Source organism: Strix aluco, chromosome 22, assembly GCF_031877795.1.
Source record: "Strix aluco isolate bStrAlu1 chromosome 22, bStrAlu1.hap1, whole genome shotgun sequence".
In the NCBI taxonomy this organism is placed as follows: Eukaryota; Metazoa; Chordata; class Aves; order Strigiformes; family Strigidae; genus Strix; species Strix aluco.
In genome coordinates, this window is record NC_133952.1 from 3,698,253 (window position 1) to 3,720,598 (window position 22,346).

At 40.1% G+C, this 22,346-nt stretch overlaps 1 protein-coding gene across 2 annotated transcripts; it reads right to left on the reverse strand.

Moving 5' to 3' along the window:
• Positions 1–1,355: 1,355 nt before the first annotated feature.
• On the reverse strand, positions 1,356–20,595 carry C22H1orf159 (chromosome 22 C1orf159 homolog). 2 transcript variants are annotated; one of them, XM_074848312.1, is made up of 11 exons: positions 20,430–20,595; positions 19,030–19,143; positions 14,759–14,914; positions 14,513–14,603; positions 12,864–12,939; positions 10,809–10,904; positions 9,811–9,876; positions 8,358–8,492; positions 6,193–6,218; positions 5,827–5,857; positions 1,356–4,106 (listed from the first exon to the last, which is right to left on the reverse strand). In XM_074848312.1, exons 4-11 carry the CDS (start codon positions 14,582–14,584, stop codon positions 4,009–4,011), a joined length of 600 nt encoding a protein of 199 aa, XP_074704413.1. In that variant the 5' UTR covers positions 14,585–14,603; positions 14,759–14,914; positions 19,030–19,143; positions 20,430–20,595; the 3' UTR covers positions 1,356–4,008. The 2 variants fall into 2 exon arrangements, with proteins under 2 accessions (XP_074704413.1, XP_074704414.1); XM_074848313.1 differs by lacking the exon at positions 20,430–20,595 and having other exon boundaries at positions 19,030–20,015.
• Between the last annotated feature and the right edge of the window lie 1,751 nt (positions 20,596–22,346).

Genomic DNA, 22,346 nt, shown 5'->3' on the forward strand with positions numbered 1-22,346 from the left:
TCATTATGTTTGCACAAAGCTTTATCACTTAATCTAGCAAACTTCATGCAGTTTAACACAGCAAAATACTTTAGTGTCTGTATGCAGTATCATTTCTGTTTCATTCTTTATGCATATGACACCAGCCTTCTGGAGGGCCTATAACTGGATGACAAATTTTAGTGAAACACAAGGTTTTAGACTTACAAATTTAAGACATGCTTGTCAGTCTTCCATCTACAATGCACTCACCTTCAGATGGTGTCATATGGATAAGGGAGGCAGCTCCTCTCAGGTGTGCAAAATACAGTCTCAAATTGTTCCCTGGTGTTGCACATCCGCTTACAGCTCGCCCCGGTTCGCTCACTGCCCATTTCACCTACTGAATTCAGGCGGGTGATTAATTGCACAGACTCGTAAGTACTACTTCTTCCCAAAGGCTGTTAGATTTTGGTGCACATGGTGGTCAGAGTCCATTTAACTGACAAATCCACTTTTAAGTCTTCCCGTCCCAGTGGGATAATTTTCCAGGTTGATTTCTCTTTGTATGTGACACTGTCACCTTGGCTTTGACAACAAAGTTTATTAGACTTTCCACGGTGCGCGCACAGTAGGCATTAAGGCATTTGGCTTATCCTTCCTCATCAGCATACTTCACTACAAGCAGCATCTTTCTCATACATCAGGCTACCTCAGCTAGTTTTGTGAGGAAAAAGAGCATTGCCGAATTTAACTAACTAGTATTTCAGACCAGATGGCTCAGCATCCCAGTTTCCTTTGGCTCCGCTCTCGCTATGGATTGTTTTGGCAACTGGAGTTAAGAACACAAGATACATTTGTAAGCAAGAAGTTCAACAAGAGTACCAAATTCCCCTTTTTTAAATTAATCAGAGATCAGATGGGGGAAGACATCCAAACCCCCAAGACCATAATCTTCGCATCAGTTGATAAGAAATTATCCTCATTATCTCAACTTCTGGTACATTTGGCACTGTTTAGCAGGAGTAAGAGGAAGCTGCTCTCTTCTTTGAATGAGATTTAAGTAAACATACACTAATGCAAAAATTCTGTCATTTACTGAAGCTACATTCTCTGTCAAAGAGTTACTTCCATGCCACTACTGGTAAGGCCATTATGGGCGGCTTTTGCCATAGGGTTACAAGGTGTGAAGATGCAGTCTGCAGAAGAATAGCCTGGCTATCCTACTGTAGAACTGGGCAGGATCATTGAGCAGAGGTTTTTTTTTTTTTTTTAAGCTTCAGTTCTGGTGGAGGTAACATGCCATATGAGCTGAAACAATGATCTACTTTGGGTGCTAATTTTGCTCCCTTCATTCTGTGCTTGAAAAGGAAACGCATGGATGACCTCCACAGTCATTAAAAAAAAAGGCTCAAATATTGTTTATTTTGGCACAATTTAAAAATATACAAATACATTAAATATCAGGGTTCATTAAAGCCAATTTTTTAAAATATATATAGGTATTATTTTGAAGGGAGATGGAAACCAAAACACCACATTATATATTTAATTAGACAGTGCAAACAAATAAGAAACCATTTAGACCAGGAGTCCACTGCGTCAGACAGCAACAACAAAAGCTGAACAGTTCCTGAAACACAAAAAATTAGTAAAAATATCTGCTGCATTTAAGAGTTTGCTGGGGGAGAAGAGTATGGGAAGGGGAGAGAGATGTTATCTCTGAGAAAAACTTGACTGCACAGAAGTTAGAGCATTAGACACTTGACATTAAACTAAGTTACAATATGCACTTAAGGATAAGATAGGGTTCAGACAGTACAGTGACATGAACGATCCTTCAATAACTTATGTGTAAAAAGAATATATTAGCAACTAAGCAATACAAGAATGCACTATCATTGACAGATTTGCAAGCAGAAACTCCCTGCTTTCAAAGGTGCAGTTTCTTGGCATTATTTGCATAGTTACTCCTTTTGCTTAGTGGTTAGGAAAACATTCAGCAACTAAGTTCAGGAAAAACCTATGACCTCCAGACACAAGTTCTACCTGTGGAAAATCACAGCAGCACAAAGATAAAAAGACACCAAAATGACAGAAACAAAACTGCCACCTCCTAAACTTGGAACTATAAAGCGCATTTCATATTGAAAGCTGAAGGGTCTCAAAATGGCATTGTCCACTGTCTTCCATTTTGTCCAGAACAAAAATTTTATTCATCATTGTGATAGAAAGACAACCTAAGTTTCTCCATATGGCAATTCAGGCTTTTTTTTTTTTTTTTGCATGGGGGCCTCTTCATGGTTTGTTTATCCCCAATCTTTGCCCTAGCTTGTTTGGATGCTACAAGAGATCTCCATACCTTGTAAGGAGAGAGATAACAGTAAATAAAACTGCACTAAAACTTACACAAAACCAGGTCTATTCAAGAAGATAAATATATCTCCTCCCATCCCGGTTCTCATCTTTCAGCTTTGAATAAGCTTCTAACCACAGAGAAAAGGGAATCTGGATCACAAGCTCTGGACTTCTCCATATGGGTGTCACGTCAGCTCAAGACAGTTATGTTCACATTTTCCTGAAAAAGAGAACCGACTGTTCCAGTTTAGGTTCATGCCAGTGGATGCTGATGAAGAGCTTCCAAGTGATTTATTTTAGGAGCACAGACCCATAATTGAGTGCCAGCTAAACCAAAAGAGGCAATAGCAACACAGGTAGGTGGCAATGCACAAGCTGCATAGTTATAATTCCACATATGGTGACAGTGACACTTCAACCAATTTAGCAACCTCAGGTTTTTCACTGATTTCCCAGTCACCCACTCCTATGCCCAAACCACTGTGCCCATTATGCTGATAGCTGTGTTCACATGGCAACAGTCAGCCATGACACGAAAAAGATTGGTGAAGGATAACCTAGCCAAAAAGAAGTATTTTCCAGCTACTTTAATTTCCTGATCGAGTGACTACTCAGCCACACAGCTGGCATAAGATGGGCAGGAACAAGCATCTGAGAGTGGGGGCTATTTAGGCTGGCGCTTTCAACAAGGAAATACTTGTTGAGCTCAGTCATAAGGTGCTGGCCTGCAGATCTCAGGCATGTTACTGAAGGGCTTGACCAAAGAAACCCCTTATTGCATTGGCAGAAGTTCACCTGACCTCTCTGGTTCATCTCAGTACTCACTGACACATCTAACAGACACTCAGCTACCTGCAGGAATGTTGGTTTCCCTTCATTCCCTTCCCTTGGCTGCGGTAAGGGAAGGAAGCTAGTAGGGACAGTCTTTGCAGGACAGACATAGCAGCCTTACAAAGCCACAGCAAATGGCTCTTTATCCCAGGACTGCGCTGAAGCCAATTGGAAAAGCTTCCCAACAAATTGCCACACTTGGGATAGGACCCATACTGACCACGGCCTTCAAAAGCACCAAGAACAGTATCTGGATAGTGGGTCTATATTCACAGTTAAGAACCAGGGTCAGCTATGTCATAGGCTGAAGAAGATGCTCCAGGAGGCATCAATTTTTGCTTCAAAAGGATACTGCATGTAAAGTATTGTTATATTGTCCTACGACGTTAAAGCAGTGGCACTTAGTGTTAGCATTTACAAGTGGGTCCTTCAAACAAGTCCACATCCTTGAGTAATCCCAGTCTTTCATGTTGGCCTGCAGCACTGAGACATTCAGCTCTGGGGACACAGAACACATCACAACACAGGAAGAAAAACTTGCCAAAACTGAAAGTGTACCAAAGAAAGGCAGATTCTTTAAAGATTTTAAACACAGCATCTGCAGGAGTCAAATGAAACCAGAGAGCTGGAATAGTGCATTTCAAGATCACCAAAGCAGTTCACCGAACTGGATGTAGCCTGCCATCAGTATCTTTGCATTAGTTCATTTCTCTGTTAACATTTGGCACAAACCCTTTGACACAGTAATTTGGCTTCCATTTAGGTCAGCTGCTTGCGATGTTTTCCTGGCACTTCAGTGGATTCAGAAAAAGTTTCTTCGACACTGTGTACACTTATAAAGTCCTCAGTCAAGAATGAAGGCTAAACATTGCTGACCCTGGTTTCGGAAGAAGAGATCATAGCAGCAGATGTGGATGTCACTAGTGACCGTTCTCGTCTGACATATCGTGGCTTCCGAACTGAAATGGTGGGCACAGAAACATCATTAGCACCTGCTGTATAAGCATGTCTTCATCATTAATTTATAACACCACATGCCATCCAACAATTCCTGAGTGATCAGAGTCATTCTGGACTTTAAAAAAAACCAAAACAAACCCAAAACACAAAAAACCCTACATAGAGCTGATAAGGCAAAAGTCCTCAAAAACTTTTTACACAAGCTTCTAATGCCCTACTAAATAAGATGTTCATTACAAACGGGCATTTCCATTATTTGTAAGTACATGTAGCTTTCCATTTTCAGCCCTAAGAGAACCCTGGATGTATCATGGATGCCTGCATAACAGAACGATCATGTCAAAGCACCTTTCGTCTTCAGTCTTTCATTAAAAAACAATTCAGGTAAGGAAACAGACTTTTCAGAAGCAGCACTGGCTGCCAGTTTAACAGCCAGACCCAGACCAAGTTTGGAACACATCTAAAGGATGTTTAAAAGTTAAAGACTGCATTAATAAAAATTAAATTTTAATTATACCATCTTGATTAAAAAGGTCTATGCATACATGAGAAGTGAGACCAGAAATTTTGCTGAGCTTAGAAGGCCATTATCTCTTAACTTTTTAGAAGATTCAGTCAGTCTCACGCTTAAGTCACCACATTGTCTCAAAAGTACATGGATCAAGCACAGAGACGAGATATTTTACTATATTACCCTGGCCAAACAAATCCACTTTCCTAGCCACTCTAATTTCATGTATAGATATAAAATTTTCTAGCATTTGCAAAATATATCCTTTACTACCTATTTCTTTTCAAACTTTGCTACATAGTCAGAGACACTTAAAAGAATGCCTTGATTTGATTAGGCGTAATCCATTGCCCTTTTAAATATATATTTTGGGAGAGTGATATTTAGATATTCCATGCTTTATTAGGCTCTCACTGGCACATTAATCGTGTAAGAACAGCACGTACTATTTCCTAGAAGTAGCACAAATTTAGAGGCCCACGAAAAAGCAGGTTTTGGCTCTTGGATTACCCAGACCTGGTCTAAACCAGCAGATTAGAGTATGAAATTATGAAAAATTGGGGAGGAAAATTAAGACAAGCCGATTAGATGAAATCTTCCCCAAGAAATACATTCCTGCCCAAGTTTCACACATATTAAAAACCCACCTTGCCAAAAAGAGACAACCTACAAACACCCCACACAGCACATACACACAAACCTGTATATTCCAAACAGTCTGTGTTATTTAAGAAGCTGATAAGCTTCAAATTAGCAAGTCCAAAAGTGACCCAACCTGGCATTGTCAAGAAGATTCCAATCCTTAAAATAGGTCCCTGACTGAATAATTTATTTTTGAGCACTTATGAAAAAATATTGCACCTACTTGTAAGACTTCTCTATTAGGATAGAGAAGTCGAAGATCTATTTTAGGAGCTGTCAAAGATCTATTTTAACATAAAGTACTCCATCAATACTGTATGACTACATTAATTAAAGCAATAAATCCTATCAGAAAGGTCTACTAGACAGATTTCATCGGATTTCTGTCCCCTCAACAGATTCCACAGTTCTACACCAGGCTTTACAATTAATTGGTTTGACTTGCTGTGTGTTCTTAGCACATCCACTTTGAGATAGTTTGCCTGCTTTTCAATAACGAGGTGCATAAAAGGGAAGCCAACAGGTAAAATATTTGTAGCAGCATGCCCCAGAGAACAGTTCCTCACCTGAAGAAGCTGGGGGGGGTATCATGGATGCCTGCATAATAGAAGAATGATTATGTCAAACAAAGCACCTTTTGTCTTCACAGTCTTTCATTAAAAAAATACAGGAAAATTTTAGGGTTCCAATAACATTTACTGTGTACATAATCTCTCTTGGAGAAAATAGCTCAACAGAATCCATATGGTCAGTATTCATCTTTCACCTTTTTTCCAATTTGGACAAAGAACCCCAAAATATCTTTTATTTTTTTTTCAGTCTCTCATACATCAGATTCAGTAGCTCCCTAACAAACTGTTAAAACTTTAAGTTATCATTTACTTGATGTTTTATGCTTGCTTGTTCCTATTGAAAGGACAGAATTTACTTACTGTTTCACTAGGCTGGAGAACAGATGCTAAAAGAGAAAGAGAGAGACTAACCATCATTAATCTAGAAGACTAGAACTACTAGTTTTTTAAAAATACATGCATGCAACAGAATAATTCCATTGTTAAAAAAATAGTTTTGTCACAGACTACCAAAACAGATCAGAACATTCAGAAATCCCATTAGTAGAATACATTGCCTGTAGGACTCTTTTCAAGATTAGAGATAAAGGGTTGCAAAGGTCTCCAAGAATGACTTATTTTGCTTTCAAAGAAGGTAGCCACAGCAGTATCTCTTTAATGTTAAGAAGCTTCAACAGGAAAAATGGCACTTTGAGCCAACTACCAGAAAAAGGCAGTATAAATAGAAAACAATTGAGCAGTGAAAGACGCAACCTTTTTATGCAAGAGCTTGCTGCCTTTATAGGCCACATGATCATCATCCAGACAGAAAGAAAGCTAACATGATAATAAGCCAGAGAAATGTTTCTAGTGCTTCTCCTTCAAAGGAGGACATCAACGCTTTAGCCCGCTGGAGCAGAGTGAACTATCCCCACAATAAGTGGGAGTCAGACCAGTATCACTGAAGCCTCAACAGAGGGCTGGTGTCCTGCCAGCTTAGAAATGTCATAGAACAACAGCTCTTGACCCACTTAAGAACTGAAGGAGAATCTTGTACTAACTCAATTTACTTGAAGACACATGCAAATAGTGGTTTCAATAGAGGTTTCAATATGGAAGTTGTGATTAGTGCGCTAAGCAGGTCCTGTGGCACTGATCAATTTAGACCTGAGGTAGCTACCGTTGTAGACTTTTACAGGAAATGATACCACAGAGACTGGAAATGTGATGTTCCATGAAGCTACTATGACTGGATACAACATCCTTAGTTAAACAATGGAATTGTATTGCTCGACCCACCCCCTTCTTTTTCTCTTTTTAAGCTTATTTCGGTTGTGACAGTCTAGCTTGAGCTTGGTTCTGTAAGACATGAATGAAGTAACAGAAGGTCTATTTGTTTAGCAGACCTAACCAGTAAACAGCTTGCTTTCAACAGAAGGAGCTCTAACACAGCAAATGCTGTGCTGGAGGTTGTCATGGGAATCATTCAAAGTGACTGCATAGAAGGGGCAAGACAGAGTCATAGATCAGCCTCAGCTTCATGCAAAACACTGGGCAAAATGGAGACATCACCTTCCACGTATTTTGCTCAGCACCTGCTAGATATTGAAGACCAGTAAAATGTGGACACAGAACAACTTCACAGAAACTGAAGCATCTGAAAGAGCCAGATGTCTACATAAAGTCTTGGTGCCCTATGGCTAAGCACATCCCGGGTATTCTTTCCCTAGCTTTTCTGGAATCACTTTGGCATGAAGTCAGGTCACTGCATTTTAGTTACGTGGCTTCATTTCTCAGTAAAAGGAATGGCAGAAATAAAGAATAAATTTCATTATAAAAATAAAAGCTAAGAGGTGTTTGCTTTAAAAAAATAATCAGGCAGTTAGCTCTTCAAGCCCCAGTAAATCCTGAATTTAAAGGGCAAACACAGTGAATGAGTAGTGCTATAATGAGGAACCTCAAATCCCCTTCCCTTTCTCCTGCCGCTGACACATCCAGGGTAAGCACACTGCCATTTCGTATTACAGTTCCCTTCTCTCTAAATGAAGAATTAATCAACCACTGCTGCTTGTAAGGCTTTATAAATGTCTGGCATTTTGTGTACTGAAATAAACAAGTATTATTAAGTTCTATAAAAACACCCTCTGAGCAAAAAGCATCAACTGATTTCTTTTTTTTTTTTTTTTTCCCCTTTTTGAAATCTGGTATCTAATAGTCAGTGACAACATCAAGTATTGTACTCTGGCAAATCTTTGAAAGCTACAAAAACCAATAGCTGGGTTAGTAAGAGATACTGTGTAACATGCACCTAAGCACAGTTAGACTGAGAACAGACATCCTCTGCACTGCCATGAAAACATTATACTGGAAATACATAGCAGGAGAACATTTTTCATTAGTTTGCATTGCTTTGGATGATCATAAGAGACAGCAGCAGCTACATTAAGTCAAAACACTGATACGAAGAAATTTAAAAGGTTTTAAATTAAGAAACTGAGCAAAGGCCAAAACTTTAGAGATTAAATAGACAATTAGAGGTATTTTACCTTTGTTTCTTCTGTAGAAAACATTAGGAAGTTTATTGGCACGTTTGAGGTAGAAGAAAGAAGCAACAGACAGAATCAGGAATAAACTGATGAAAAATGTCCCTAAGATGAGAGAGGCTGCCACTTCTGGGCCCCCTGTACAAAAAAAATATAAAAAGAGAGAAAAGACTATTATTCACTAGAAATCTCTTCTAATAGAAGGGTTAAACAAAAGATAAAGACCAACTTCCTGATGTTCACATGAGAAAAAACACAGTGGGTTTTTTTTCATATACAGACAGACCTCACTGAAACATTTGCAAAAGATTTTTCAATACTCATTTCGTTATATGAACCTCCCCAACCCCACCTGCCAAATGTCAGAAAAACCTTAGTCTCTCCTGAAGATAGTCACAACTTCTTAATCCATCGTTCTGTTTCTTTTAGGTAACTTTCAAAACCAGTGCTGGGAGGCACTCAACATTAATATTGTACTTTTATTCCTTAAACAGAGTCTCCTAAAGACAGAACTTGTCAACAGACAATACACCACTGGTAGAGTACACCCAGTATTATGTTTTCCACAAGTGACTGATACAGGAATCATCCAAAGGAGGCAGACATTAACAAAAGGTGCCCTCCCTCACCTCTATTCCACTTTCCCTGCCTCAAAAAAACACCTTGCACATTTGCTGGTTTATTTATTTAAGATTATGACTCCAAAGAGCAAGTATTTTAAGAAACAAAAGTTGTTTATGATCTTATTGTAGACAAGCTCTGCTTGAGAAGTCCACATTCCGAAGAGCACTAGATACTTCAAGTCAAGTACACACACACACGACAAGACGAATGTTACAAAGGGATCAGCAGCTCTCAAGTTTGACGTGGCTGTTTAGCTTTTCAAGAGCACTGATGATAAGCACTCACCCTGTAACACTAAATCACTTCATCTGGCATCCTCTCTCTTGCTGAAGTATGCGATGCTGCTATCTAAATATGCTCAATTTGTATTATTGTTACCAGCGCATCGAACAAGTATTTTTAGGAGATTAAACAGAAAGGACTGGTCAGCAGTGATAAAATCAACCTATAGAAAGGCTAACCAAGATGTAACAGATGTTGCCTCACCCCTAAAAACCAAAACTCTTGCAGCATAAGGTTCAAAACTCAAGTTATGGGGTTTCATAAATAACCAGCTCAACCTGTACCGGAAAAATCACTTCAAGGTCACTAGGACGAGACGAAAGAACCATTCAGTAAAATACAGTTACCTCAAAATTCAACTCGAAGACTTACAAAAGCTTCTTGTTGAGAACAAACCAGAAAAAGTAAAAATGGCTACTACCTTTAGAATGAAACCTATGCTACAGAAAAATGTATTTTACAACTTGATTCAAATGCCATGTGATGAAGGGGCTGGTACACAGTGAATAATCACAACGCCTGCACTCAGTAGCTATTTCCATTTACTCACCTATGTTCTGTATGAAAGGAGTTACAGTGCTTATATTCATTTGGAAATTCATTCCTCTGATACCAGCTGCAATCAAAGAGAATTTTTTAAGGTAAAATCTGACAAAAACTACAGATTTGTTGAAAATCTTAGTAAAAGGCTATTACACTTCTCAATAGTTATTTGAAACTGTGTAAGAATCCTGATTTTTCCCCATGAAAAATTCATTCTTTATATCACTTTTGAGAATTTCAAACAAAGGAAGAAAACAAGCAGCATCAGAATTTGTCCAAAAAGAGAATAATTCACTAGTGTATTTCCCAGAAACTTAGATCAAGATTCTTATCTCTTTCATTAAAAATATTTACAAAGACATTAAAAATATTTACAAGGAATTGAATGGTTCCCACCTCAAATAAAGCACACGTACAAAATGAATCTAGACTTCTTAATACAGATTTTTCAAAGAGCTCAAGTACAGTCTGAGCTGTTTCATGCTCTGGAGCAGTCCCTAGCAAACACCCACAGCAAATGCCTTTTTCTTACAGCAGAGATTAAAGCTGCCACAAAATTCAGTATTCCCTGCATGTTTGATACAGGTCCTACCCTGTAAGTTTAATCATTTTGATGTTTAAGACTTTTCTTCTTTATTTTAAGAACTTACATTGGGCAGAATGATTTTTTTTTTTAATGTTGCGTTTGGCTTCACAGATTAGGTACTGTAATACATAACAAGATTTTGTTGGTTCCCCCCCACCCCAACTCTGAAACAGTTCCACAGCGCTCTGCACAGTTTCTGCAAGCTGAATTTCAAAGTTTCCATAGCTTTTGTTGCACGTGCAAAAGCTCAAAGTTATACGAGGACTCTGGAAAATGTTGAAGTTTTACAAGGGAGGGAAAAAAAAAAAATCTGCAACATTTGATGGCTTCTTGAACAGTCTTTGCTGGACCACGCATGCAAGAAGAGATCTCAGTACCAAGAGACACCCATCAAAATAAAGGGATGGTAAATGACTCACTATTTCTGCATTCAGTCAGATTGTAAACAGGAAGGGTTTCATTTCTGCATTTAATGCAGCTGCTACTACCATCCTCATTCCATCGTCTGTAACAACCTGCATAAGAATAAGAGGTACAGAGGTTTGAAAACAAAAGCGACACTGGAGATATTTCCTAGTCTTCAGAAAGAAGTAGAGGCAACAGAAATTCCCTCCGTTTGGTCTACTGGTTAAAAACATCTCCTGCCTCCTATTATGTTACACAAGTTAAGAAGTTTCATTTCAAAGTGTTTATTCCAGAAGAGAAAAAACCTTTCAAGGGCCAAAAAGGAGAAAGAGTTATAAGCAAACAACTCCCAGAGGGCAATTTCAACATAGCTCCATTCATTGCTTCACATTTCAGTTCTGAGAAAAATGGGAAGCGTCTAACAACCTGTAACTACCCTCAACAATACTAAAAAAGAAGCAGAATTTTACCATTTATTTTCAGAGGTCATACACTGTTGAAACAAAGTTTAATGCCATTTTAATATATAGTACTGAAAATAGAAGTAGGCAGGGACAAAGATGCTAAGAACCAGAGCGTACTTGGATGAAAAAAAATGCTGGCGGCCCCGCAGTCAATCACTTGAAGCATGGCACGCTAAAAATATGAATACTGCCATAATAGAGTCTTTTTCCCATGCCTCAGTCCTCTCAAGTACTGTACTATTTGTTTCACTTTAAGAAGAACCCAAGCCCGTTTAAACTATTCTGTGACAGATGGCGAGTGTTTTCTATCAGTCACCCTACCATGCAGGCTGATTAAACTTTCATCTTGGCCTATGTCTCTGATGTTTAAATCTCTCATTTTATGTTTAAATGCACATACTGCTATGTCTTTGTTAAGAGAAAAAAAATTTTAGGGCACATCTTCAATAACAACTTCATTTAATACAATAAAGCCATGGTGGTTTCACTTGAGGCTTAGACTTGAGACATGAAGATTAGAAGGATATTCCTACTAGATCATATTACAGTCTACATTTAAAGGAAAAAAACTTACTGTGCTGGCTAAAATCCAGTTCTATAGAGCCTTGAGCCAAACTGGTATCAATTATCCCATAAAGCAAACCATTAGTAAGGTGCTGATTTGAAAACAGCTCTGCTGCTACGGTTTCCTTAGAGAGGAGCAGCACATTTGATGCCCACAGTAATAAATTACATCTGACACTTAATCTAAACACAAACAGACCCGATATAAGGGCAAAGACTTTCTACAGTAATAGGAAGGAAGCATCAAAGCACTTATGCGACACCAAAGATAGGGGTAGATCATCAGTTTACAATAAGATTTAAGGGAACACAGTCCCATAACTTGCAGACAATAGTTTATACCATATCCAGGATCATTTAGAAGCAGAAATGAATGCATTAAATGAAGCAACAGCTAGAGAAGCTAATGAAGCAGTGAAAATAGATAGGCTTAAAATGCTTTAACAACCACCACAAGGAAATGACTGAACCCAGAAGTGGACCCCAATTTTTAAGTCACTAATTCTCTTGTTACTGTGGGCTCTGAAGCCATTTTCCTGCTTTTACTCTCCTATTTTAAATAAGATGGCATTAAAAAGAGACCACCCTTTTGCTACTGCTGGAGCACCAAAAGTTAACTCCATTTAGAAGAAAACAACTCTACATATATGGCACAAGGAAGAATGAGGCATTCTGTGCTAACAAGACAATATTGAAGTCATTCTTAATGCTCCCTTAGGTACGCATTACAGCATTTTTGCTTTTTATGTTCATTATATGGGCTTTTAGGGCTTTTAAGCATTTACAATAGCTCTTACATAATCCAACTGCACACTAAAAAAAGATAAAGAATAACCTTATTAATAATTGTCTATTCTCCTTATCATGCAAGAACATTTGTGAGTTAAAAGAAGCGTTACCTTGTGTATATAGAGGAAGAAAGACTTCGATATGTACATGCACTAATTATTTTGTTTTCACTCCCCAATTAATCAGGCACTGTATTTTGGTGTTAACTGTCAAAAACAATCTGGAATTTTATTAAACAATGACACACTATACCTGGACTGCACTGGTTGGTTACTGGACAGGAACTGTTTGAATCCAACATATCCACACAGCATTCTGTTTCTGAAACCTAAGAAAAGAAATGACATTACATTTCACGCAGTTCTTAAGTTTACTAAAACGCTTCAACAAAAAAATCTACAGAGAAAGCAGAGGAATAAGCAGTGACTGCAGTTAAAACTTGCTGTAACTTTTTCTTTTTGCATGAAGCAACCTTACAAAGAGAGAACAAGCTAGCTGCACCATCGAGCTGATTTTGACCTGGCAGCTGCTCCCCAGACTAACACTTTGAGAACAAATCCACACTTGACTGTTGACACTGGACAAAACCTCAAAAAAACCTGCTTTAGAAATATACTTGCTAAATTCTTCAGTGAAGAACAGTTCAGAGGGGGAGTTATCCTGCCCACAGCCCCACACAAATGCCCTAACAGATTTGCTCAGAAATAGTATTGGCAAAATGACTGGCAAACCCCAGTTTTCACTGAATGCCCATACTGCAAGTGATGATCTTTTGGTCTTTTCCAACCCAGATGATTCTGTGATAACATCTACATTCGGCAGAACAATCCAGCAGGACTGCAAAAGCTTCTTCCTTCAACAGTTAATATAAAAAAAATAACTTCCGTATCCTCAAGGCACGTAGTTTATTTTTATTTTTTGTTTGTTTATGAAAAAGCCAGTTTCAAAATTATTTACAAATTACAGCAAGTTGTGACATAGGCTTAGAGAGAAATGGTTGTTAGAAACTCTGTGGTTCTTTTGATATTAGTAACATCCCATATAGACCTGGGCACATCCACTCTTTGAATGTGCACAAGAGAAACAAGCCACAAAACTCCAATGCCTTTTAAAGTTTTGCAGATACATTCCCCTAAAGAATACAGCAAGTCAAATCTTAGAAGTCTTAAAAAAAGATGGAGTGTTCTTGGTCAAAATTAACAAGACCTGGTCTATATTCAGCCACAGGAGTAACTTAAATATACCTAATGTGTAACAGCCAGTATTAGTCTGCTTATCAGCAAAACCCATCGAATCCAGGGGTGACAAAAATCAAAGGAGAAACGGTTGGGACTGTCAAAACTGACATTAGTAGGCTGACCTCACACTGTTCGTGCATCACGGGGAGGTAGACTACAGTAAAGAACCAGAAGATCTATAGATAACATGCTTAAGACCAGTTTCTTAAAAAGTTTTGTTGGTCAAACTCTCCTGCAAGCAGGATTTTATACTCTGAGCTTCTTCTGTGACTTGAAGCAGCGTTTGCTTCAGAGCTTCTCAGTCATTTGAAAAGTTAGCTTTTGGGTATCCATGGTTTGGACTGTTTGTAGCTAAACTGCCAAGCAGCTTGAAAAGTGTGTTTTTGATCATCAGGGTGCTTTTTCTGCATGGTGTGAGGTGTTGGCAGTTGCATCCCCACTAGGCTATGAGCTCATGACTAGGAAGAATTCAAAGGTTTAATAGGCAATTGGTCATCACAACAAACTGACCCACTGTACGAGTTTCAGTTAATGGCTGCTAGCAGTATACGGGTCATTTCTGTTGAATTAGAAAGTCTTCCATAAACTGCAATGAAAGAGGAAAATAATCTGATACTTCTGGTTTCAGGGTGCCTAGCATGACAAAAAATATGAAGTACCTACCGAACTTTCAGTAGATTTGCTGGCAACTTCTGCTACGAGTCTAGTTAAGAGAAGGACATATGGCACCTCCATGCCCAGGAAAAACACAGGTCTAAGCAAGAACAGGGAAAGAAATTAGAATGTCTTATTAATGACAGAGAACTTCTGCTTTCCTTTTGTTAAGGAACTTTTGCCAACACATTCCTTTTATTTGAATGCAAAGGTCTTTAAATTAAATATACCGGGGAGGGGGGGGGAATGACTTACCTTGGTTCAAGACACAGATTTGAGACATTCAGAATTTTCCCTCCAGCTGCAGAGGGGCAGGTTTCTGGCTATGGCAGACTGCGGTTGCTAAGAAACAAGGAGCCTTATCAGTCTGCTCCAAACTGGGCCATGCAGAGACTATTCCACACCCAGGATCTAAAAATCAATGTGATTGCAATAGAACAGTTACTGCCTGGCACCACCACTGATAAGCCTCCCCACAGTTACAGGCTCCTCTGGCTGCAGCATTGAGCTGTGATGGATTTGGATCAGGACAGAGAGCACATGCCACTTTGAAAAGGCAATACTGTAATTAATTTCTCCCATGACAGCACCGTCATGAAACATTAATGAAGTCTGTCTCCTAATAAGTAGTATTTCTCAATTGCCTGAGAACAGATCTCAATGTGGAACAGAGTACTTTGGGCAGCCTGCTACAAGCCTTGCTTTTTTCCCCCTTCACTTTTGCCATGTAACTCCACACATATCCTAAAGAAAATTGTTTGGATAAACTAAAAGGTGCTACATCACACTGATCTGCATTGTTCAGACACTCCCTATGTCAATATTATAATATCTGCCTATCCTCTAGTCAGTATAGTGTTGGAAGCCACATCCAGTTCTCAGAACCTGCAGTACCTGCAGCCTTGTAGTTTTAGGAAAATATAGTCTTTCATATTATAAATAAAACATGGGGACAGACAAGGCCCTCTAACAAGAGATTAATAAGAGGAAAGTGTCCAAAAGAAAGCCTTCAACTGCAGGGGAAAACTCCTTTCATGATTCATCTCACAAACTGAAATTTGTTACTATTTTTGTTAAATAAAAAAACAGTTGATGAGTTTTAAATTACTGCAAAATATGTATCATGACCCTTGGCAAGTTGTTTTTCTGAGGAACAAAATAATTGAGCAGTTCCTATGATTAATTTCCGTTCATTTTTTTAAATCACTTAAAGCCTGTTGCCTCAACTTCAAAATAAGATTAGTTCAGCTTGGTGGGAAAACTTATTATTATCCCCTGCTATCAGCTAAAAGCTCCAAAAGGACTGCAATTCCTGAAAACCAAACTCTGGTCTTACTGCTACAACTAATTTCTACAGTTAGTGGTGACTGGGGCAGAGCAGGAAAAGGTTGTGCTGTCACGATACCTTCCAATTTAAGCATAACAATGCATGCCAAGTCCATCAGTGTCAAGCTGCAGCAGCCATGATTTCATCAGTTCACATTTACATACACGTAAATAAAATAACACCTATACTAAAATGAAAAGCAGGCAGGCAATATAAGTGCACTACGCGTGCGATGCTAGCTGACAAAAGCCAAGACAGCGCCCAACTAGCCTTGCTGTTGGCAGCGTAGATTATAGGAACCAAGGAATGTAAGCAGCAAGGAGCCTTTGTACGTACAGAGATTCTCCAGAATGAGATACTAAGAGCTAGTTAGTTTTGGGAATGGTACCACCACCACATCCTGGAGTGAAAATTAAGATGGATTATGGCAGTTTACAGAACTGCTGGAAAGAGATTGCACAGCCCAAAAACAGCAGGGAAAATTTAGCTCTGGGAATTTTACACAAGGATGGAAAGATACATTTCTAATCTACAGCTAAGCTTATAAATTGCTGACTGAAAAGCTTTAACGTTATTTTTCAACACTGCCTGACGTGACAAGATACCTCAAATGCAAACACCTGTTTTAGCAAAAAGGTGAAGTCATCTCAGAGGATGAAAGGTGACAACCTTTCCAGAGTGCAGGACATACCCCAAAAGCCAAGACCCTTGCTCATAGCTTCTAGTTTTGATGGGAACAACTTCTTCTTGAGCACATTTGAGCAGAACAGAAGCTGTTTACGACTCAGTAAATGAGTGCTGATGGAGCATTGCACTTACCTAGTTTGACAGAGAGCTTTCTAGTTGTGTACAACAGTATGAGTACTTATATAAATGCTATGAATAATTCTGGTTTAGACCACATTGGGTGTAAGTTTAATTTGCACATTTAACTTTTCAAAAACAGAGGTTTTTTTCTTTTTATGCCTTTCTATTGCAGTAAAAGTTGAGTAACGCAACTTTAGGTTTTTTTCAAGGCAGTCCAGCAGAGTCTAATGTTAAAACAACCCTCAGGATGTGCATCTGGATGGAGGTACTTTAAACAATACAGACACAGAGTTTGCCTTATTACCTATCAGTTTTCTACAATCTGTCTTCAGAAATGAGATATTGCTTCTTGGCTAAGAAAGACCTCCTCTGGAGAAAATAGAGTTGGTAAAGACATTTGCTGATAAATTCTTTACTGTTTTGGATGCTATGCACAGATTTCTGTCAATACCTGATTATTACAATAGCTGTCAATACTAAGAAAAGGCAGATGAAAAAGGCATTTGTTTAAACAAGTACGTTCTTGTTATCTAGAAAAATACTTATTTTCAAGAACAAGTCACACTAAACAAGAACCAGATGATCTTTAAGGTCCCTTCCAACCCAAAACATTCAATGACTCTATTCTGAGAAAACACTTGTAAAACTAGCCACTTTTAAGTGCCCAATCCTCCTCTTTGTGAATGCAAAAGCTATACAGCATAAGCTCAATACTGGTTGTATTTCCACTCCTGAAATAAATCAAGACACTAATCAACAAGACTGTTGCACTTATGAGCAGATATTTGTTCACAGCCACTAGTGATTCTAACAAACTAGAACATCTGCCCTGCAGCTGTTCCAGTAGAAATAGGACACGAGATCTATTCGCCCTCAAATCACCAGCCAATATTTTTTATTATAGCTTTTGATATATATTTGTTGTTGCTCAGTTGTTTTTTGTTTGAACCAGTTTTAACTGCAGGAAAAAGAAAGCAGAGATGAGCAAGCTGCTTTAAAGCTTCCAAACATGTGAGACGTATGTTATATTTACTCAATTTACATTTTACTCCAGGTCCCAGAACCACTTCTTCACATCCTGCTGGATTCTCTATCGGCCAATAAAAATTAGAAGCCTATTAGCATAATATATAAATAACATCTGTCTGAATAAGGCAGAAATTCAAGCCACAAAGGTAACACTAGATATCTACTTTTATTTAGGGTAATGCCCATGAAAGATGACAGAGTTAAGCATCCATATTCATTATATGTAATAACATGAAAAACATATATAGTGTTCCTAAAGTCTGGTTGTGCCACACCTCAGCAAGGCTGGAAAGAGCTTGTGACTTGTAAGTCAAAAAAATAAATCAAGTGCAGAACTTCCAAACAAGACAGCAACTTCAAGTAGGGATTTGTACTGTTAATTGGTCTCCCTGTACAAAACCACAAAGTAACACAACTCATTTTACTGCTTTCCAGCCACAAGTCAATCATAATCGTTCTACTGCCAACCTGACAATATTTTACACCATAATTGTAACTTTAGAAAGGGAAAAAGCCCTAAAGCCCCTAAGACATTCAGTATAGACGAATATTAACCATGCCTCTGAATGAGGTAGCTAAACTTTTAGTTTTTAAATTAAGTACGTGAATTTGATCAGGATCAGACACCCACAGCAAAACAAATTACAAGCCCATAGAATATGTTTCAAGTTTGGCAGCATTTTCTCTTTGGATAACAGAAGAAAAGATAATGTCATGCACAAACTGGAGCCCAAATTAGAAAGTATTTACGCTTGAGATGCCAACACAGTTTTGAGAACACAGACATTTTAATTAAAACAAGTATTTCACACCAGAGTTCCACATTTGAAACAATTCTCAAATCACTGTCAACTTGGATCTCAAGTGCCACAATACACATAAGCTAAACACATTAAGATTCACTAAGGGGATTCTTCCTCTTGTTGCTTTTGAAAAAAGGACACAAACAATTCACGAACACTAAGCACTAGAAGACTTTTTCCTCCCACTCCTGTGGGAAACACATGTTCTTTAATTCATCTTTGTCTACGTTTTCCATACATATAGCTGTGCATCTATTCTTTCTGTTGTGTTAGCAGTATCTTTCTTGCTTAAAGTCTTGCTGGAGCATTGTTTGAGCAAGGTAATTTTTTCAGGTCTGTGGAAAAAGATGGCAGTAAAAAGAGACATCACCTAAATTTCAGGTGGTTTTATAATTCACTCAGCAGATCAGAATTTGATACTGTAGAACACCCATTCCGCTGCCAAAGGCTTCTTAATTCTGACGTGACCTTGAATTAGTCATGATAAAGCAGTGATGCCACAAAAGTCAAAACGCAGTCTCACAAACAACACGCTTGCAAAGGCCTAAATTCTCACTTACCAGCTCCTTCAGAGGTATGCACTGGACTGCATCTTCCTCAGATAACACCGAATGCTTGCGGTATGTGGTTTACTGCTAATTTCTCCTTGACGCTGCAACTGTTTCACAATAAACCTGCAAGGTAGAACAACAGATACGGGTTGTGCTTAGAACAATCTTTTATAAATTAAAGCTGAAGGAAGACTTGTTTTTCCAGCTTTCCTAACATGAACCCATGAAAAGAACTACTATCTCTACCCTTACATCAAAATGATTATGTAACAGCACAGCAACCAACAATTAAAAACACACACCTTCTGCTCGAGACAAGGAGGATACCTACTTTAAGCCAGGCTTCACTTCAAAAGCAGTTACATACCTGGAACGTGCCTAGAGCAAACACTAATTAACACCAACATTTACTGTTGTTCAGTAAACAAAAACTTGGCAGTAACACATTCTGCTGTTACAACAGTCGTTGCAGCCTTAAAAACTGAGAGCAGAAATGAATACTGGTGCGATTTGGTTGCCAATAGTATAGCTATACACTACAGGGAAAGACACTTTGGAAACAGAACATATGCATGGCCTCTTTAGGTTTGTTGTTTTTTTTTTTTCCCCTAAACATAGCAACAAAAATCTGTGTTACAGAGGTACATATTCTCTTGAAGTTTATCCAGGAAAAAAAAAAACAAACAACAAACCAAAAACAACAAAAACACACACACAAAACCACCAAACACCCACAACCCTAAAACGTCCCAGATTGCTAAAAACCGTAGTAAACTGAGTTAGTTTATTAGGAATAAAAGTATCCAGAGTTTTATTGGACCATGAGAAAGAGACGATTCCTTTCCAAATGCGTCTCAAGAATATCACACTTCAACGTTAAACGCATCAGGAACAAAGTAGCCTTGAAAAAGCTGGGCAAGGAGGAGGAACCAGAGGCGGCTCTTCCCCAGCTTTACCCTACACGGCAAACCACTGCCGCCGCTTCCTCGCCCCCCCTCAGGCCCCGGCGAGAGGGTCGGGGGCTTTTTCCGCAGGAACGCGCCCTCCCCGCCCGCCCCCTGCTCCCGCCAGCTGCACCGCTCGGTCAACACGTTTCTGCCGCCGCTCCGCACCCCACCGCCTCCACCGGCAGCGGGACAGCGGGGCGGGGGCCCTGGGCCGCGCCCGGCAGCTCTGCTGGGCCCGCTGCCGCCTGCGGCCGCGCTGAAGGCAGCGCCAGCGCCCTCAGCGCCTCGCCTCACCTGCCCGGCGGCGCCTCCCCCCCACACCCCGCCCCGAACAATGGGGCAACGCCCGGGGGCTCGCCTCGCCGTCCCGCCCGGGGGCTCGCCGCCCTCCTTCCCTCCCGCCGTCCCCGCATCCCTCCCCCGCCTGAGGGGCCTGGCCGCCCTCCCGCGCCGCCGCCCTACCTGAGGGAGCAACCTCCGGCAGCACCGGCAGCAGGTTCCCGTTCGTACCCCCCGCCCTCAGGCGGCGCCCTGCCCGCTCCTTCCCGCGGCGCCCTGGGAGTTGTAGTTCTCCCCGCGGCGGCCCGGCGCTCCGGTTCCCCGAACGGGCCGTCGGCGCGGAACTACAAGTCCCAGCAGCCCCCGCGCCGCGCCCTACCTGCGCCCTCCTCCCCGCAGGTAAATGCCCTCCCTCGGCCCTTCCCCGAAGCCTCCCGGCCGGCGCCGCTCGCCTGCGCGCGGTGCCTGCTGGGAAAGCGAGTCCCGCGCCGCAGGCGGGCCCAGGGACAGGGGGGCCCCGGCACTGCGACTCCCGGCGTGCCTAGCGCGGGCGCCGCCATTTTAGGCGTTGCTTGGCGACGCAGACGCCCCGGGAGGGACGACGGGAGGGAGAACGAGAGCCGCAGGTAGGCGGGCGGGAGGGGAAGGCCTGTTCACCCTCGGGCCTTCTGCCAAGCGGGGGATATCGTGATCAAAGGATTAAATATTTCATTAGAGAAGCGTCAGGATGGGGGACACAAGGAGGCTACGGCCTGTCTGAACTCCTCCCACACAAGTCCTTTGATATCGCCTGGCCCCAGCCTCCTGACAAGCACCGGGATTTCAGAGAAAGAAAGGAAGCCTTGGGAAGCGCTGCTCACCTTGAGGAGCTGCTCACCTTAGCATGCTCCAATACCATCCCATCTCGGCCCCACTAACAACTACGGCTGAAATGTGGCAAAAAGGGCAGGATCTCTTAGCAAAACTAAGACTTGAAACAGGAGGCAAAGATAAAAGGTGTCCTGATCTGAAATCCACTCCTTCATGCAACAAGTTACCTAGGTCTGGAAGAGGAGAATTAAAATTTGTTCCAAGTTTGACATGGCAGTATGTTGTGTAACATTTAAAATACAAAAATTATAGGCAATGCCAAATGTCATTTGAGTAAAGTTATCAACTCTATGTTTTTTTAAATTACATATTTTAAAATATTTCAGCTCTTTGAAAGTTGCTCTCTCCTGGATCATATCCGGAAATATTTTTTCCAGTAAGGAAGAAACAACCTAATTAAGTGTAATAAAGTATAAAAATATTTACCAGGAAAATTCGTGTTCGGTTTTACTGAATATTTATATAACTGTGCAGATGAAAACTCAATGCAGCTCTTTATAAATTTCCTCATCTGGATACCTCAGAACAGCAATTTACTGTGATTTGTTTTTTTCCAAAGTAGGTACAATGTTTCAGGGCAGAACCTAAAATCTCAGAGAAAGACTTAAGTGCACTACTTATTCTCAAGACTGAAAATGTCAGCAGGAAAAAGCTTTCACTGAACTTTTGATACAGCAGTCCTAAAATTTCTCCCACAGAGTGTGGATATATGATATAATTCAGGAGAGAAGAAAATAGGGAAACCAAGTGGACAGACTTGTTTGCTCTTTGTGTAGCACCCAATGATACACAGAATTCAGCTTCTGGTAAATATACAGAGTAGCCAAGTGCTGAAACTGCAAACAAATTGTTATCATTGGTTTCATTTGCGGTTACACAGAACTTTCAGAGATTCATAATTCGCACATTAGCAGAGCAATTAAAATGCTTCTCAAATACCTTTGCATTTACTGAGTTACTGGATGCAAAAACACACATTTATACTAACAAAGTATTTTGACTTAAAAGTACTACTTCATCTCAGCATCGAATTCATCTTATCTCTTCACAGATTAAGCCTTCTGCCTTTTATTCTGTTCCTGAGCTATAAAACTTGCAATGACTTCATAGCCAGGGAAAACATTTCTTGCCTTCTTTTCTTAGCTGTTTATTACGGTTTGCATCACTTTGTAAGTGTTCTGCAGCTTCGTAAGCTTTTTGTGATCCCTTCCCACCCCAGCCTTCTATCAG